This window comes from Myotis myotis, unplaced genomic scaffold (genome assembly GCF_014108235.1).
Source record: "Myotis myotis isolate mMyoMyo1 unplaced genomic scaffold, mMyoMyo1.p scaffold_m19_p_6, whole genome shotgun sequence".
In the NCBI taxonomy this organism is placed as follows: Eukaryota; Metazoa; Chordata; class Mammalia; order Chiroptera; family Vespertilionidae; genus Myotis; species Myotis myotis.
Genome location: NW_023416368.1, coordinates 48,541,519 through 48,561,243, shown reverse-complemented (window position 1 = coordinate 48,561,243; position 19,725 = coordinate 48,541,519). Strand labels below are relative to the sequence as shown.

The window sequence follows — 19,725 nt, the reverse complement described above, 5'->3', positions numbered from 1 at the left end:
GTCACACACAGAGCAGGGCCGATCAGGGGGTTGAGGCGCTGCACCCTGTCACATGCAGAGCTGCAGGGCGATCAGGGGGTTGGGGAGCTCCCCCCTATCAGGCACAGAGCAGAGCTGATCAGGGGGTTGGGGCGCCTTCCCCTATCATAGACAGAGCAGGGCGGATAGGGAGGTTGTGGCCCCGCCCCCTGTCACACACAGAGCTGCAGGGTGATCAGGGGGTTTGGGTGCTGCCCCCTGTCATGCTGATCCTGGTGCCGGGAAGCCTCTCGGCTCCGCTGATCTCGGTGCTGGGAGGCATATTACCCTTTTACTATATAGGACAGAGGCCTGATGCATGGGTGGGGCTGGCTGGTTTGCCCTGAAGGATATCCTGGATGGGGGTCCCCACTGGGGTGCCTGGCCAGCCTGGGTGAGGGGATGATGGCTGTTTGCAGCTAGTCACACACCCTTCAGGGTGGGGGTCCCCACTGGGGTGCCTGGCCAGTCTGGGTGAGGGGCTGAGGGGTGTTTTCAGGCTGGGACTGAAGCTCCCAACTGCTCCTTTTTTTATTTTTATTTTTTATTCTGGGCCAGGTTTAGCTCTGGCTCCAGCTCTGAGGCCTCTGCTGCTGAAAGAAGGTATCTGATTTGTTTCAGTTCTATAATCGAAACAATGTATAACTCCAGCTCTGAGATCCCGGGCTCGCTGAAAGCAGGTTTCTGGGGTTTTGTTTAGCTTCTATATTTGTTACAATGTTTCTTAAACTGCAGGCTCAGAGGCCAGCAAGGCAGGCGGGGAACGTTGGAGTCCTCCGTCACTGAAGCAAGCAAGCCTCATGTTAGTTTCAAGCTGCCTGGCTGCCGGCCGCCATCTTGGCTGGCAGTTAATTTGCATATCGCCCTGATTAGCCAATGGGAAGGGTAGCGGTCGTATGCCAATTACCATGTTTCTCTTTTATTAGATAGGATAGCAATAGGATTCCTACTAATTCTGATTTGCAGGGTTGTCGTAAGGATTAAAAGGGATAGTACATGTAATGTGCTTAATACAGCAGCTGGCCTATGGTAGGCCCTCAGCAAAGATCCTCCTCTATCTTTCTCCCTTCCAGCTCAGAGGAAATGTACATAAGCCAATGTATTTTTCGGAGGCTTTTACCATTAGTATTCCATGGAAAAGAGTAGTGATGCTTCTCTGGGCTGTTTCTTTTTAGTAGCACTAAGAAAACTTAAGAAAATGAAGTACCTGTAAATAATTTGAGGGACATTTTTCAGGATGAAGGGGACCAATCTACTGCAGAGGACCAATCTACTGTCTGCGTTTACAGAAACCTAGTGTCAGAGAATTCTTTTAAGCCTCTTTCACACACATACATACTCTAAAAATTCACCTCGTTTACTGTTGAATTATGTTAGAAAAGTAGCCAGTGTATCTATGATCGAAAGTGGTGGTGGGTTACATTTATGAGCAATTCCCTGGAGTTTGAGGCTCTTTCAGTGTTAAACGCATTATGTTGTGTAGTTTCCTCTCATATTTCATCCTGGAAGCTTCTAGTTTCTCCTTCTTTTCTGAAGGTCTTCTTGAAATACAGATTCCCCCTTTTTTCTTTTCTCTTTTTCTTCCTAAGAGTATTACTAAAGAAACCCAGATTGGCCCGGCCTGTGTGGCTCAGGGGTTGAGCATTGACCTAGAACCAGGAGGTCACAGTTCAATTCCAGGTCAGGGCACTTGCCTGGGTTGTGGGCTTGATCCCCGATAGGAGGCAGCTGATTGATGCCTGGTCTCCTATTGATGTTTCTCTCTCCCTCTTTCTTTCTCTCTCTCTAAAAATCAATAAAAACATCTCTCTTATTCAGATAAGCTTTTCCTATGTGTTAGAAAAACTGACCTTGCTGACTGCCAGGTACTGAACCCCACCAGGAGAGGTGCATTAAGAACCACACCAGACTCTGCAGAGTCCCCTTGAGAAGTTGATGGTAATAGTTCTGTTACAGGCATTCTTAATAAATGGTAAAAATAACCTTTTAGATACTTAAATCATTTTGCTGCCAAGGGCATTTAATCAGGCCTGTTGCCAAATGCTAATTAATAATACAAGTGGAGGATTTTATTTAAATTTGTTCTACTAATATGTTGAAATATAAAAACTGCCAATTGAGAAAATCTTGTCCAAGGGTGGAATGTATAAGGTGAAAGAACAGACACGAAACTTTAAAATAATAGACCTGCTGTGTTAGAGAAGGTCATTGAAATAGAAACCTTGCAAAGAAGATAATTTATTTGTAAAGTGCTTTTTGTGATTTCAAATACTCAAACTGCTGAAAGATATAAAATAATGAGGATTATTATAGGCTAACACTTATTAAAACAGGATGAATTCAACTCAGTTGTGAGAGTGGTTAAGGCTGGGCGTGTGCTACAACGGCTGTCTCTTTCTATGAACATAGTTGCTCACCCTGACGTTTATGTTTCCAGTTGGTGTTAGTCCTGAGTTTATTTCCCAGCATCTGGTGCTGTGGAGGTTAGGATTTAAGTCTTTATGATTTGCAAAGAAAGTTCATGGTAGGAACATGGTATGGCTAATGGCTAACAAGATTTCTTACATGCTCAGTGATACGTAAGTATGATAAACCAAACATGGCTGCAATATTTATCAACACGTTTTACACGGGGAATTCCCATGGTTCAGCTTTTTGCCACTACACTCCTGACATGTCCTGATGGCTTTACTGTGAATGAACACTATTGTATTAGCTGAAGGTAGAAGATCTTCCTAAAGTTAAGAGGTTAGTGGGGTCTACACACTTCTATCCTTACTAGTTGTGAACAAAAATGGGAAGGTCTATCTTTTCTTCTTGTGTTAGTGAAAAGATTGGATCTATAGACATCTAAACTATAGTTTGTTATTAATGAAATGAGTAACTCTGATTAAAGAAACAAGCCATTTGCTTCAAGGGGCTGTTTATAATGGTAGGCTTGATGGGATCCACTTTGTGAGGTATAGAAATAGTGAGTAGGAAGCTATAGGTGGTTGCCACATTGAGGAGTAGTGCAAGATATAACCTCTTCTGTTCTGGTTGCTTTGATTTTTCCAGTTTAGTGCCTTTGTTGATGCCCATTTTCCTGCCTAGAGTGAGCCTCCTCCAGTTTGCTCCTCCCTTTACATTCATGCATTACATTCCAGCTCAAATTCCACACTCACTGGTGAAACCTTGAAGTACTCTGTCTAGAATTAATGTTTCAATCAGCTGAAGAAAGAAATTGAACAAATTAAAAATCCAGTGGCACTTATTGCCTGGAATATGTGACACTTGTGATATACTATCTTGTTTTATTATTCAGTATTAATTATTATTATTTATTATGCTTGGATACCCATCTCCTGCAAATTAGATTTCACATTCAGGGAACGCAGGGGTGGTATCTGCATTTTCCACTCCTTTGCACAGTGTCTCACTTAGGAAAGTTAAGTGAGTCAATATTTGTTGATGAACCAAAGCATGAACACTGAGCGTTGAACTCAAATGGCTGGTGTGGACACTAAGCTGCTGACGACAGGGTGTCATTCTCTCTATGAGACAAGCTGTCCTATTCTTTCCCTCTTCACTGTGGCCTTAATGCCAGAAGGGGGCCTGGATGCATCTCATTAAGTGAAACATTAACTTTTTAACCACACACCCAAGTGCTACAAACATCTGGGGATGCTGACAATAGACACATTCTAATCTGCACCGCCCAATGACTACAAATGCCTGACAAGGCTTCTCGGGGTTTCTTTTTGCTTACAGAAGAGCTCAGTCAACATTTGGATTCTGGTGAGTGCGGGGTGATGCAACTCCCTTGGCCTCACGAGGAGATTGTATTTCTAGTCGCTCTTCTCACAACTTGACATCTTCTACCTGGAACTCTGGGGACAAACAGACCTCACAGACCTCTTCTCTTTACAGAGGAGGAAAGGGAGGCTTACCGAGTTTAAAGGACTTGCTCAAGGTCACTCAGCTCGTTATTGGCAGAGCAAACCCACAGAGAGTGTCTGTGCTCTTCCTGCCACCTGTCTGAATACGATAGAATTCACAGACGGCTGCATTATTAGACCATCAGCTGTAGACTAAACCCTGAATTTTTTGGCTCTATTATATGCTCTCTATCACCTTGAGCTATTTTGATCTTCATCTATCAAGCCTTGGGAGCCGCTGTCCAGTACAGCTCTCTCCTCATGAATGAGAAGACTGTATCATAGAGAAGTTAAAATCATTTATTTGAGGTCAGTGACAACTAAGCCCACGTGGAGTGGTAGTTACCAACACCTGAGCTTTTATTTTGGCATTTACTTCTGGTGAAGAAAGGATAGTTATTTCCCTGTGCTGTTGCTTGGCCGGTCCTTCCTGGAACCACGAACAGGCATTTCTAATGAAGACCGTTACTGTGACCGCTCACCCTCCTGTGGGTGCAGAGCAGTGCGCTGTGCGGCCGGGAGGGAGCCCAGAGTTCCTGCCCCGGGGCCTCAGCTCTCCGCAGGGCATGGAGCTCCCCTGCGAATGCCTCTCCAGGTGTGTGTGGGGTTCCCCCGTGAAGTCTGGTGTGCTGACTCCTGAATTTCCAGCTTTAGAAATAAGCAGCGCTGGGCAGCTTTTCTTGCTTTCCGTGGTCACCTCCACATCCCCACCCCTCAAAGCTGTCCGAGGGGGCCTTTCTGTTGCTGTTTCTGATGGTGGCGGCTGGGAGGGCCCCTGGCACTTATGCCAAGTGCTTCTTCTCATCTCCTCATGATGCCCACTCAGGTTCAGAGTGGCACGGGTCCCACCCAGAAGTGGGGAATGGATCTCTCCCCATTTCTTTGCCTCCCTTTATCACTTGGGCCTAAAACCTCATGACGTGGGTTTACAGTCACAAGAAGACTCATCAGAAAACAGCTTTCTCAGACCATAGCCCCGGTTCCTCCTGAAGTCAGATGGCAGGACAGGAACAAGTCCCATCAATACCTTCTCTGCGCCCTTCATTTCTCCCTCCTTTCTCCCTAACCCCGCCCAGACTCTCCTAAAACAAAAAGTAACACCCTAGCTTTTCTTCAGCAAGATGCCACGTGTGCAAACAATTTGGGAAGGTCCCAGGCTTCTTCCTCAGACGGGGGTGGTGGGGGGGAGGGGTGCGGCGAACACAAACCAGAAACCCCTTGCGCGCACTGTTCTCACATTACTACTCTGTGCCTATACCTTGACATACATTATCATAGTTAATTCTCACAACTACTTGGAAGGTAACACTGTTATTTCAGATTGAGCGCCGAGAGAACTAAAGCTCAGAGAGACTAAGTTGAGGTTAAGGAACTTGCTCATGTCAGGCAGTTGTAAGTAAAACATCTTGGATTCCGACCTGGGGTGGTGGGCTCCTCGGCTGATGCTCTCCCCCTGGGCTTGCCTGTTTGGTGTTATGTAGCAGCCATCAAACTTCAGGGTGCACAAGGCTCACCTAGGGTGCTTGTTAGAAAAGCAAGGCCCGGGACTCCATCCCGGGTATCAGGGACTATCACCATCCCCAGGCGATTCAAACCCCAGGAGACTGTGGGAAACTCTGGTTGAAGGATGTCTGCAGGGCCGGGGGCAGGGCAGAGTCTGCTAATGCCAATGGAATGAAGACTTTATACCATGTTAGCCCCACGGCACCGTTCCTGCTTGAGCTCTGTCATCTGGGGTAAAGGTGATGCACTCGTGCTGAGGAGTGCACTAGGATGATGGCCTGTCCTGAGGTGCCTGGACCATCTGCCTCAGAATAAGGCATTTATTTAAAGAGAGCATATACCCTGCTACTTTCATAGGTCCACCGATCTGTGGGCTCTGAAGCCCGGGAACCTGCATTTTTACCATGCCCATAGCTGGGTGTTGTGCAAATCAACACTAAATATAAAAACAAGCAAGCAAGCAAGCAAATAAGAAAGACTCCCCCGACCAGGAACAGACCTGGAAATAGCTCTATGCTGCTTCCAAAATTAGTCTGTGTTTGAATTACCAATAAGTGAAAAAAAAACATATGACAAAGGTGTCTCTAGGCATTGTTTCAATTAAATTTGTCATCTGGGCTGTGACTACCTTTTCCGATCAATCCCTCAGAGGGGATGGCGATGAGAACGCTATGAGAAATAGAATCAGAGCATATTAGATTGATCCTTTTCTTCCCCTGGGTCAGTGAGATGTACATTTCCTGTTGTTTTTCCCCATAGGCCTCCAGAAGAGATCCTGGGACCCAAGTCCCGTGAGAATGCAATTGATTGAAACTGCAAGAATATTGGAACATAAGGGGTAGAATTAATTAGCATCCTTAAAACAGCAGTGCGAGGCCCTTGCATTTTTGGAACATATGAATGGTAACTGTTGATTTCTCAGCCCAAGCAGAACATCTGTTCTTTTGCAGAGAGTCTAGCAGGGATTGCTGTGCAGAGTCAGGTGCGGGTGGCATTGGGAGGAAAGGCAACTTGTATCTGAGCTGTCCCTTTGGATTTATTATTAGACAGCACTCAGTATAATTGCTTTCTCAAGAATTTTTAGATGTCTGACACATACAGTCTACATCTTGTGGGGGTTCATTGGAACTTAGTCCTCTGTAAAGCTATTCCGATCAGAAATGCACATGAGAAGCACCCATCAAATGTAACAATCTGTATTCAGAATTAATTTTACATTAAACACGATTCATTAATTCCCATCAAGTCAGTCTCTCTGTCAACTTGCCTGCCCGGATCTTTGGGAGACCTCAGCAAGTCAGTGGAGAAAGGAAAAGGATGCTGAAACCAGGAAAGGAAGGGATGCAGATTAAGCTATTTCTCAAGAAGTGAAGGATTGTGAGAGCTAGAGAACAATAAGGTGACAGCAAAGAAAAGTTAAACAAAAAGAAACAGAATTCTTTTTTTTTTTTTTAAATATTTTTTATTGATTTCAGAGAGGAAGGAAGAGGAAGAAAGAGATAGAAATGTCCTGCACACCCCACACTAGGGTTGAAGCCTGCAACCCAGGCATATGCCCTGACCGGGAATCAAACTGTGATCTCCTGGTTCATAGGTTGATGCTCAACTACTGAGCCACACCAGCTGGGCTGGAACAGAATTCTTAACAGGATCAAGTATAGACCCTCATCTAATGGATACAGTTCCAGCATTGCCACACACTTGTTTTGTGAGCTTTTGTGAAGTTAATGAAATTTTCTTCATAAGGAGAGTTTATATAAAACTAGTGGCCTGGTGCACAAAATTTGTGCACATTAAAAAGGAATTAGAGAAAATATTTTAATATTGCTATTTGCCCTTTCTCTATAATAGAAGTGTCATAGATGAAAGAAAATTAATAAAATGTATATGAAAATCTCCCTCCTGTCAGAGTCTGGGGCGCACCACGGGACCCAGAGTCAAGTCCCTGCCCACCCATGTGTGCCTCAAAATCACACCAGACTGAAACCCGGTCAGCCCCACCCCTGTCAAGCCCTACCAGGTGGGGAGCACAGCCTCAGGTTCCCCATCAAGCCCCGCCAGATGGGGGGGGGGGCGCAGCCTCAGATCCCTCGTCAAGCCCTGCAGGGGTGGGGGCATGGCCTCAGGACCCCCATCCCAGTGCCCGGGTGGCCTGGCACCATGCAGCCTCAGGTCCCTGCTGATCGGTTGTTACAGCATCACAGTGTGACAACCATTTGCATATTAGCCTTTTGTTATTATGATAATACATTTTTCTCAGGGTTTTTGTAAGGATGAAAATGAATGTGTGCAAGGGCCTAGCAAAGTGTCCAACATAAAAGGTATTTAAAATGCCAGTTACTTCTCTACCTCCTCTTATTTCTACTAAGTGCTATGCAGCTGATATTTTTATGTTCAGACTTAATAGAATTGGATTATTTAGTTGCTGCTTCACTAAATTAATTGGAAAGTGAATGGCTGACTACATTAATTTTCTGTCTGTTGCTCTGCAAATAAGTACGGTTTCTTGTTATGAGCTGAAGAGGGTGGGGACAGGTTCAGATGGGAGTGGGGAGAAAGGGGATGCTTGAATAGCAGATTCCTTTTCATTTTTATCAAATAGGTTAGTTTTGAGGTTTTTTTTATTCCATTGCAATCAAAATGAAAAATCAAAACACTGTGGCATTCGCCTTTGTTGCATTTTCTGCCATCCGTGTGGACCCTTCAAGGCCGCATGGGAGGACAGGGTGCAGACGGGGGTGTGAGCTGGGGGAGTGTTACCCAGTCTCAGGACTCTCCTCCTTTCGCCTCCAGATGCCTCTGTTTTCCTTTTGAGGGCTATGTTGGTAGGCTTTAAAAACATGAAAAATGTTTCCCACTGGTATTTTCAAATGTTATAAACTATAGAGTTTACTAGGAGATGGAGAGGGTCTATTGAGTGGGAAGTGAAAGGTCGGGATCCACACTTAGATTTAGATCATTAGGGTTATAGGAATGTGGCTCTTTCCAATGTATATGTTAATGTTCGATTCTTAGAGTTACATTTAGTTGGCTTGATGGTGAGTGATGAGCGCTGTTGTGGGTATAGCCAGAATCTCTGACTTCTTCAGTGGGCTTTGAAATTATACCATGTGTTATGTTAATTCAACCTGATAATTTTATTTCTATGGCCTCCTTTAGTGGAGAGTACCATCTCTGTGACAGGGATCTGGGTTTTTGTGCAGTGGTATCTATCTATCTATCTATCTATCTATCTATCTATCTATCTATCTATCATCTATCTATCATCTATCTATCTATTGCTAAAATTTGGGATATAGGCCCATACTGGTTGCTAGTGAAATGGTAATAAATATAGTGCTAATATTGGACTTAGGTGATATTGAAAAAACACACACCTAAATTAAAAAAAAAATAGAGAGTGGCTGTACTGGCCCAGATAACCTGACAATAAAAGCAAATCCATTCTCTTGATACCTGTTCCTATGCTTCCTTGCACAGGTGTATCTTTCTCTCTTGGCAGGTTTTATTTTTTTTTTCAGTGCCAGAAGGAAGACACTCAGGTGTCACAAGTGTATATTTTCTGGAGCCTCAAAAGGAAATTTCAAGCAGATTTCGTTAGGAAACAGTATTCATTGCTGAACTGCAAATTAGATTGCAAGTGCTTTGGGCATTCTTAGTAAATTATATAGCGAAAACCTGGAGCTATACTAAACCCTTTGAATTTAATTTGACTGCTGGCAGCCATCAATAGTTAAAAGATTTTAGAAAACCTGAACACTAATGCTCGAAGGTGCTGGTAGGGGATGTTGTAGAAAAGACAGGTGGCTCAGGAAGCCAAATAAAACACTGGCCTTTTACAGACTGTGCAAAAACTAATACAATAGAAATGAATATACTGAATAATACTGTAAGTATCGCTAATGCAATCAAGGCACACACACAGCCTCCCGAGGTACAAGTGCATTTTCCAACTTTGGAGTTATTACTAGTACAGTGTACCTCTCTGCTCTGCAGTCCTCGTTCTGGGAAGGCCTGCAGTTCCCTGGATTGCTGGCCTGTGTCCTTTTGCATGCTAATGCAATATTCTCTTCTAACCTGACAATAACAGATTAGCGAGTTTCTTGCCTAATGCAATTCCCGCCGAGCAGGGGAACAGGGAACCTGACGTTTGCCTTAAACAGTCCTAAGCATTTTTCATATGAAATTCAATTAAACTATTTCCTAGTCTAAGTGTCTGTTCAGATTTTTACCTTTCAGCAGAATGAAGTTTTCCTTCCTGTGAAAATACTTAAAAGCAAGCCATTGAAGGAAGCGGGGTAGAGAGAGGAAGAGGGAGAGGGAGAGGGAGAGGGAGGGGGAGAGGGAGAGGGAGGATGAGAGCTGAAGGGGGAGAGGGAGAGGGAGAGGATGAGAGCTGAAGGGGGAGAGGCATGCTCTTTGGCACAGTCAGCTAATTGGCCCAGCCTTTGTTTTTTTTCTGTTCCCCTGGAAGATGCGCAGTATTTTAATTACCGCATGAAAGATTTGTCTTGATTAGATGGTGAGGAGGTGTCAGTGCCTCTGAAAGAGATGAAAATGCACAGGGAAGGGGAAGGAGGCAGGAAAGGTGGATTCATCTTGGAGAATTTCTAGGCTGTCCTCCCTGTGCCCTTGCCACCTTCGCTTCTGTTGCGGCTCCATTTCAGGAACAGAAGGAGCCTGGAGGTGTTTGTTGACACCGAGGTAGGGATGAGGAATGAATGGGTGAGAACTTTGCTGGAGTGATGAGAAGTGATGCATCAAATAGAATAGACCAAATAAAGCATATGAACCTGGGGTAGAACTCCCATGCAGCATGGCCAGGGCTTTCGGCTGTACTTCCTGAGATTGAAAAGTAGCATACTTTGTCAGCCAGATCTAGACACAGGGTAGGTGATGTGGTATACATATAAAGATAAATAAGGCTGGAACCCCTGCACTGGCATTGCTCATAGTCAGTGGGGGAGACAAACCAATGGGTGCCTTGCTGCATGGAGATCCTCTGAGAACATGCACAGCTGCTCCAGGATGGGATGCCCAAGGTCGCCACTGGGGCGTGGCTGGGTAAGGCTTTATGGAGAAGGTCGCACTGGTGCGCTCTTGAGGAATGAATGATGGGGACAGGGTCAGCCTATGTGACAAAGATATGGACTGAAATATACTAAAAAAAAGTAGTCATTAGGTGGTCACTGGTAACATCAGTGAGAGCAGCTGGAGGGAACAGAGGGGACAGCAGCAGGTTGTCCAGCCCGTAGGATAGAAAGGGCAGCAAAGGAGATCTTTCAGATTTTTCTCTTAAGAAGTTGACTTTTGGGGGAAAGAGCAAGATCGATGTCTCATTAGAGCAGTGATGGCGAACCTTTTGAGCTCGGCGTGTCAGCATTTTGAAAAACCCTAGCTGAACTCTGGTGCCGTGTCACATATAGAAATTTTTTGATATTGGCAACCATAGTAAAACAAAGATTTATATTTTTGATATTTATTTTATATATTTAAATGCCATTTAACAAAGAAAAATCAACCAAAAAAAAAAAATGAATTCGCATGTCATAGGTTCGCCATTACTGCATTAGAGTGTTTTCAGTCTGGCTTTCATGTAAAGCAAAGCAAAAAGGTTGATATCTAAGTATCTCAGGCCCCAAAGTATTCTCATGAAAGAATAACCAAAGTCCATTTAGTGTACGTTTTTCAAATTGCTAACACGATTAATGAAATCAGAAGACCATTGCTCAATTCCAAATTTCTCTTTGTCTCTTTGACACAGCCTTTCAAGGGGAATATTCTTCACAGGGAATCTATACAATTATCTCCTCTTTACTCTGGACATTTTTTGAATTTTAAAAGAAATAGCAGAGATAAAGGACCTAGTTTAGTTTAATGCGTTGCTTTAAAATAACCATGTGATATGAATGAGTTTAGCTTCATATAATAGCCAGAGAAGCAGTAGACATTTAACCTAAGGTAACATTTACTTGTATAAAGAGCTTTTTTGAACACAGAATATACATTTTATTCATTCATTTTTAAAATCCTATGTGGCTTTTTGTTTGTTTTATTTGTTTGTTTGTTTTTTAGATATAGAGAGAAGCATGGATTGGTTGCCTCCCATACATGCCCAGACCAGGGATTGAACCTGCAACTTTTGGTGTACGGGATGACATTCAAGCCAACTGAGCCACCTGGCCAGGCTCATTCATTTTTTTAAAATTATAATTTTTAAGTTCTTTACAAAAGTCAGTATGAGATCCACAAATACCATATTTTCAGTTCTTTTTATTATTAAATTGAATAACATTTTCATTGCTCTCAATGAACGGCTTTGAAACACTGGTTGTATTAGGGGCATAAACACAGCTCTCCTCTGCCACCCCCCACAATTGAGAAAAAACAATCAGAAGTTCATTTGTAGAACAAGATACGGGAGGAACGAAGGACCAGTTGGGGATTTGGGCATCTGTGTGTGTGAGAGAGAACCAGCCTTTGGCCCGGCACTGAGTTCAGGTTGGTTCTGGGGTAGGTATATGTTCCATTTGGAGTTTGAGCTTTTGGTGTCCAGGACTGCTGCACCAAGTTGAAATGGGGTAAAAGAGTAAGGAAAGTGTTTAAAAAATAAAAAAAGAACATTGCCTATTCTGGAAAAATTTGCGTCATCAAATGGCATCATATTTTTATCATAGAAAACATAATTTTCCCTTTCAATTACCAGTAGAATTTGTTTTTCTTAAAGTAAGCGATTATTGAATGCCGGATGCATATGTGGTCTATATATGGCACCTTCATTCATATTTAGGTGGATGCTATATATTTTTTTCTACTTCTACTTTTTGAAAGTTTTATTTTTGGAAAATAATGGACATTTTGAGGTCCTGAAAGGTCAATAAATGTCTAAGCTGGATTTTATAGGATGTGAATATACTGTGATAAGTCCGATTGAATTATTTCTAGTCCGAAAGTATGCATTTATCTTTGTAAAAATTTAATAAAAATTGGGAGAATTCATCAGGAGGTGAATGTCAGAAATCAGAGTGCAGTGTTTTAGTGTATTGGTTGGTCTTTGTTGTGCCTCCTGTGGGAGACACTGAGGAAGTGACCACGAGGCTTGATTTGAAGTAGTCACATACGCAGAAGAAAGCCACCAGACCTCCAGACTCCAGGGGGAGAGAGAGGCCCATTCCTTAAAGAAAGTCTGAGCCAGAAAGCAAATATATGGACTAAAGAAGATTCATTTACATTGGTCATTTTTTTTCCTGAAATTTTTATGAGGTTGGTAAGTTTCTTGAACTTAAAACAAAGAGGGGTCACTGAGGATGATTGCTCAGCTTTGCCCTTATTGATGCCTATTGTTTTTTACTTATGTATTTCATAATAGTTCATAGTCATGCAATATTATATTATGCCTCTCACTGTCATTATTTCATTGTGTTTATATAGCTCAATATTGCATATTCATGAAATACATATGAATATTCATACATATTCATGTATTTATTTCATTGGTAACAAAGATTCACAATATTCTCAATAAAGGGAGTTGAAAATCAGTAAATCATAAATCAGTGTCTCTTCAAAATGCCTACTATTTTCTTAGGTTGTGGTGAAAATGGAACATTTTCCTGGGGGCAACACATTATGTATAAACTTGGTAAAGAAAGTCTTATCACTTTGCAAAAAGAAAGACAAAAAATTCTCCTAGAAAGGGACGGATTTCATCCCGTTCTCCAGTGCAATAGAAGACATTTAAAGCAACACCACACATGGAATATTGGAATCTGCTCTCTGAGCCGGCCTTATTTCTGGCTTTTATTGGACAAAGCATCAAAGAGTTTTAGTTCAATTTATCTTACTCATATTTGTCATGGGGGAAAAAAACCATATGAACCACTAATCTAAATTTATAGTTATTTCGCAAAAAGATAAAGGCTTGAAAGAATCTTAAAAAGTTAATGCAGTTAACATCCCTGTCAATCAATTTATGATACTCCCTCAAAACAAAGCAGTTTTAGAGAAATGATTTTTCTCATAAGGTCTGTCTTAGCTTTCTTAATTTCAAATTTCAAATGAGATATATGGACAGATGGAGTGTCAGAGGCATCCGTTAAATCACATCATGGCCAGTGCTGGGGTTTATGTGTGTGTGTAAATATGTGGGAGTGTAGCATTCTGTAGATAATACCGACTAAAATTATACACATTTTTCTTCCTTAGAATCCTAATACTTTTAGGCTATTGTATTGGAGGTTAATTGCATATTGCTTACATAGATTGATCTGGTGTGTGGAATTGTAATTACTATAAATAACACATATTTAGACTTTAGTTTGATTGTCTAGTAGGAATGTGTGACAAAGAAATGAGTTCATAGTTTATTCTGCATATGGAGGTTCCCGGTAGGGCAGAGATGTGATATCATATGAACTGAGTCTGATAAGCGAAATGAACTCCAGTAAACATGTTGTCAGGCAAAATGAAATTTTTTAGAGGATGAATATTTAAAGGATCCTTAGGATACTTATTGGGAGACAGTTGTATGTCTGTGCTCTAATTCAGCCAAATCTTGATGGATCAGAAACCAGTTCTGGTGCCTGGGAATGATCCAGGGCGGCCTCCGCTGCTGGTCATTTCATTTCTTATTAGCATAATCCTCAAGCACACGGAAGGGAGTCAGGAGATAAAACTGAAATCAGCTTTGTTCCTTGCTAACAACCCTGGCAAACTGTTGACACCTCTGGCTAAAATGAAGTTTGGGTATTCTCTGTGGATTTCTATTATTTGGACTGTCCTTGTCTCCACAGATAATCAACAGTTCACTGCATAATATCTAGCAGATGCAAACCTGGCTCATTCTTTTGAGGTAATGCAAATCAACACCTTCACCTGGGGAAAAAGTAACTTTAGAATTCACCCAGTTCAGTAAATGGAAGCATTTTTTAAAATATGATTTTATTGATTTTCACAGGGTTTCAATAATAAAGGATTTGGAGAAAAAGCCAGGGGCTTTTAAAATTAATATACACTCTAATTATCCTCGATATCTACCAAAAGGGGACAATTCAAGTGGGGATGACCCTACATTTAAGTGAAATTGAGTAAGAAAGCACATGTAAAAACAACATATATTCATCCTCTCCTCCCTGCTTTTCCAACAGCTGTGCTGATCATTAATATTTAATCGTTTGAAATGTAAAAGCAGGAATTAAAAACTTTGTTCCATTTTTTATTTTAAATAGCCCCTACTCATTGTATACACAATGTCCCAAAATATTAAGTCAATGAGGAGTTTGATTTTGGTAATTTTGCTTACTTATGCTTTTTATGATGCCTTCCCCAATGGAAGCATATTGTTCATATTATTTTATAATTTTTTTTGTTCAGTTAACATGTTATGTCCTTAAATAGTCTTCTACAATGCTACTCCTAAATGGTACGTAGCATATTATATCAATATACTAGAATTTATTTAGTCCCCTAATACTGGTCATTTGGTTGTTTTCATTACTGTAAACAAATACAGTTTGAATATGCTTATAGCTAAATCTTTGCATAAATCCATGGTTTTTCTTTTTCAGAAAAAATACCTAAATGGGAGGCTTTTGCCACATTGTCTTCCAGAAAGGTTACACCTATTGATGTTTTTGTTTGTGATAATTTAAATATGGACCAAAGTCACAGGGCAGGGTTTCTGGAATATCCTATGTGGGTTGTCATATGAACTCAACCAGTAAAACAAACCTGTGTGTAGACACAACTCTGATGGCTGTGGTTCTGAGTGACACTAGCTTCTTTTAGATCTTGCTTTGTATTTTGACACCTTGAGAATAGGCCTGGTTTTCTTTTTTTTAAAATATATTTTTATTGATTTCAGAGAGGAAGGGAGAGGGAGAGAGAGATAGAAACATCAATGATGAGAGAGAATCATTGATCAGCTGCCTCTTGCATGCCCCCCACTGGGGTCGAGCCCGCAACCCGGGCATGTGCCCTTGGCTGGAATTGAACCTGGAACCCTTTAGTCCACAGGCCAACCCTCTATCCACTGAGCCAAACCTGCTAGGCAGTCCTGGTTTTCTTCTGGGGCTCAGGGGAATCTGTCTGATCATTAGGAGGTGTGGGAGTTCTCCTTTGGAAATGGGCTATGCTGAGTCTGAAATCTGTTCTCTTACCTCCTCACTCTCCCAAGGTGGGAGTGTCTTTTCATTTTCTTGAAATCCTAAGATCATTGTGTGTGGTAGGCAAGACCGTGCTCTAACGCTAACCATGGAGTTCCAGAGGCCTCTTAGGGCTGTGGAGGTGGGAGCCCTGGTTCCTGGCTGACCTTCCTCTAGGGTAGCGGTTTTCAACCTGTGGATCACGACTCCTTTGGGGGGGGTGTCGAATGACCCTTTCACAGGGGTCGCCTAAGACCATCAGAAAACACATATATAATTACATATTGTTTTTGTGATTAATCACTATGCTTTAATTATGTTCAATTTGTAACAATGAAATTGGGGGTCACCACAACATGAGGAACTGTATTAAGGGGGTCACGGCATTAGGAAGGTTGAGAACCACTGCTCTAGGGAAGCTTGTCACCACAGAGAGGCCACCTGGAGAGAGACATGTGCTAGAGGTCAAGCAGGTACGGGTTTGACTGCCACAAAAACCCTCTTCTAGGGGTTCAGGAATCCCCCCTTTGGCGCCCAGCAGTGGAAGCCTTTCCTATAGCATAGTTACCCTTTGAACAGAGAAAAATTCTTCTACACATGTGGGACCCAGAAGGTACAGAAAGTTTTTATTTAAAAGAGAAATTTTAAACATAAGCCACATTCTGGATATAAATAAGCATTGAGGTTTAATCAATAGCATTAATAGATACCAGAAGCTTCAGAAAAGTCCTGTTTAAAGATCTGTTTATAATGGCTCCGAGGCACGCGATCTAAGGGTGAAGCTGACCACTATCAAGGCCACGAGACCATAAAACTGCTAATTTAGGGTGTTTTGTTCTTAGGGTCTCTCTACACTTATCCACTATATTCCTCCCTGTCACAAGGTAGGAAAACATACATTTCTCTATCCTCTTCCCACAGCTCCCAACAGGGGTTGTATCCAGTTTTAGTCTGTAGTTTAAAAGGATATTAGAGAGCTATGTTATGGACCAAAACATTTCTCCTCTAGACTGCATGCCATAGTTACAAAAACAGACAGTTGTGATTTGCTAATGTAATTAGTAAGATAAATATTCTGATGCCCACCTCCATCCCTTTATTCCTTCCGAATTTAAACACTGAGGATTTAAAAAATATCTTATCATCCAAGGTTAAAAAAAAGAATCTATTTTCGATATGACTCTAGCTATAGTGACCAATGTCTTGAATTTTTCCATTTTAATTTCGAAAATACTTTTCTCTTGGCCTCCATTGTATTGAATAGAAAAATGTTTTTGATCATAAATCACATCCCCCTCTCCACCCCCCAAAATGTAATCATTGTATTTATGGTGAAAACACTGCACCTGTGCCTTTTCCACAGTGCTTCTGTCTTCACCTTGAGACTGTCCTCACTACTCCCCACCCCTCTGGGCAAGCACCCAAAACAACAATACTTGGATTCATGGGGACGAGCACTTTAATACCGACCTTATTCTCAGGTTTCAAGTGTTGTTGTTCAGTGGTCAATTATAAATGCTGGTGAACAATGAGAAGAGAAGACAACATATTTTTGTGTCCTAAATGGAGATGCCAGCAGCCACGATGGGGCACGTGGGTTTTCTACTTGTTCCCTCGGCCTCTGGACTCAGTGGGAAGTCTTGTGTGAAGGATGCTCTCCAGCCCCTTCACTGCCCATGGGAATCGCCATAAAGCCGTCTGCCAGCAGGCATGTGTGAGCAAATGACAAACGGTACCTGACTCCAGGGGAAAATAGACTCTGCGAAGCTTTTAATGCCAAGCTTTATAATGTTTGGGATGAAATACTGCACCAGATTTCTCATGAGGATGGGAACGACCTCAGATCAGTTTAACAAAGCATTTTCTAGCAGAAGAGAACATGCTTGAATAGAAAAAGAAAATAACCTAGCACTTAAAGCTTAGAGAGGGCCTCCTTTTCTACCTATTGCTGACTTTCCCCACTCTTTCATCCTAACTCCCATTCTGTAACTCCCAGCCATGCTCTCTTCTTAAAAACTCCCCTCTATGGATTTTCAGAGTTGGTCCTGAGAGCAAATATTCTGCCCCATTGAACTCAAAGGTATCTTCATGATTGTCAGGTCATGTGCACCATTTAAAAAAATTTTTTTTTCAGAAAACATGAGTCCTTTATTTATATCTAATCAGTCATTAGTGCCTTCCTGTACTTTCTTTTAAAGTTTATCTCACCTCTACCCCATCCTCTTTGTCACCACCTTAGCCTAGATCTTCATTTTCTGCCTGAATTAATGCCATTCTTTTCTTACTATTTTTATCTAGTTTGACGAGACTGGAAAGGGCAGGACAGATGCAAGAGAGATTTTCAAAGTAAAATTTGTATGACCTGGAATTTGGGATGGGGATAAAGGTATCAATGATCATTCTTAAACAATTCCAACCTCATCTAGGTGACCATCTGTCAGGGATGTAGAGAAAAATCCTACTTTTGATGGCTAATGGTACTGCCTCACCACTTTAACTGCTTAGTTTAATTTCTTAATTTAATCTAAGACCAATTCTAAGGAAATCCCCACCATTGTGCCTGCTTAGTCTACAGTGGCTTCCTATGGCATTTTTCATTTTAAGAAGTAGGACTACTATTTAATTTACATTCCAGCCAAGCTGGTGTTGCTCAGTGGTTGAATGCCAACCTATGAACCAGGAGGTCATGGTTCAATTTCCAGTCAGGGCACATGCTTGGGTTGCAGGCTGCATCCCCAGAGGGGGTGCAACCGAAGGAGGCAGCTGATCCAATAATTCTCTTTCATTACTAATGTTTCTCTCTCTCTCTCTCTCTCTCTTCCCCCCCTCCCTTCCTCTCTCTGAAATCAATAAAAACATATTTAAAAAATAAAATACAGCTTCTGGTGGAAGGGCGCGTGGGAGAGGAAGGTCACCACTCACGACTCTTCCTCCTTGCTGCCCCAGAAATGTCTTCACTTTCAGAATATGCCTTGTGCATGACTCGCCTGAGTGCCCGGCCATTTGGTGAAGTTGCCAGGCCTACTGATTCCAAATCCATGAAAGTGGTGAAACTGTTTAGCGAGCTGCCTTTGGCCAAGAGGAAGGGGACATATGACTGGTATCCAAATCACAACTCCTATTTTGCGCTCATGGGGATACTGCGTTTTTATGGCCTCTACAGAGACGAGCATCAGGACTTCAAGGATAAGCAGAGACGTCTGAAGAAACTTCATGGAAAGGGGAAACCAAGGAAAGGAGAAGGAAAAAGAGCAGCAAAAAAGAAATAGTGTTTGTCAGTGCGGAGAGAAACTTCCTCCTCCACAACAGAGCAGAAGCAAGAGTATTTATTCTCTTTCCCCATGTTGGATGAGGAGCACAAATGCTCCGTGTTGAAGTCTGATCCAGTTAAAGTGTGACTGACTTCTTGACCACATTCTAATTCTGCAAAGTTATTTTGGCCTTGGTTTTGTAATCTGAGGTTTACCACATTCCCTACAGAAATGAATGCAGCCCAGCCGGTGTGGCTCAGAGGCTGAGCACTGACCCAGGAACCAAGAGGTCATCGGTTGGATTCCTGGTTGTAGGCTCAATCCCCAGTGGAGGGCATGGAGGAGGCTATGGATTGATGATGTTGCTCTCTCACTCATCAGTGTTTCTCTCCTTCTCCCTTCCTCTCTCTAAAAATCAATAAAAACATTTTTAAATGTAAAAAAACACATTCCAGTTCCTAAATTCTATGTATTTCTGACTTATATTGTTTGAAAATAAATGATTATCTATCATTTATCTGTCTATAGTTTCTCTACTTCCTAATTATATCACTATCTATTTCAGAATGGACATCTTTTCATGCCTTTTGCTTTTTTTCTTATGTATCATGAATCTGATATGGTAAAGGGAACAGAGTAATAATAAATATTATTGATCAGGCTTCAATAATGAGGAAGGGATACTGAGTATTCATGGCTTTATTTATTTATATATATTTTTTAGTTATCTTGGTGAATGAGTTCACTTGATGTTACCTTCCCCTGTGGAATTTTCTCTTGATGTGTGGAGAAGATCCTGTTGGGTGTATTCACTGAAAATATGTGGGTAGGGAAGGGACAAAAATCAGGTCTTAAGGCTTCCAGACCCTTCTGGCTCTGGCTGTTTATGTGGTT

General features: G+C 41.9%; 1 protein-coding gene and 1 long non-coding RNA gene across 2 annotated transcripts in view; both read left to right on the top strand.

The window, feature by feature from the left end:
* The window catches only part of LOC118658858, a 229,271-nt gene that overhangs the window by 191,420 nt on the left and 18,126 nt on the right, over positions 1–19,725 (top strand). The window lies entirely within an intron of this gene.
* On the top strand, positions 18,475–19,170 carry LOC118658857 (28S ribosomal protein S33, mitochondrial-like). The gene has a single exon (XM_036314631.1). It carries the CDS (start codon positions 18,529–18,531, stop codon positions 18,847–18,849), a length of 321 nt encoding a protein of 106 aa, XP_036170524.1. The 5' UTR covers positions 18,475–18,528; the 3' UTR covers positions 18,850–19,170.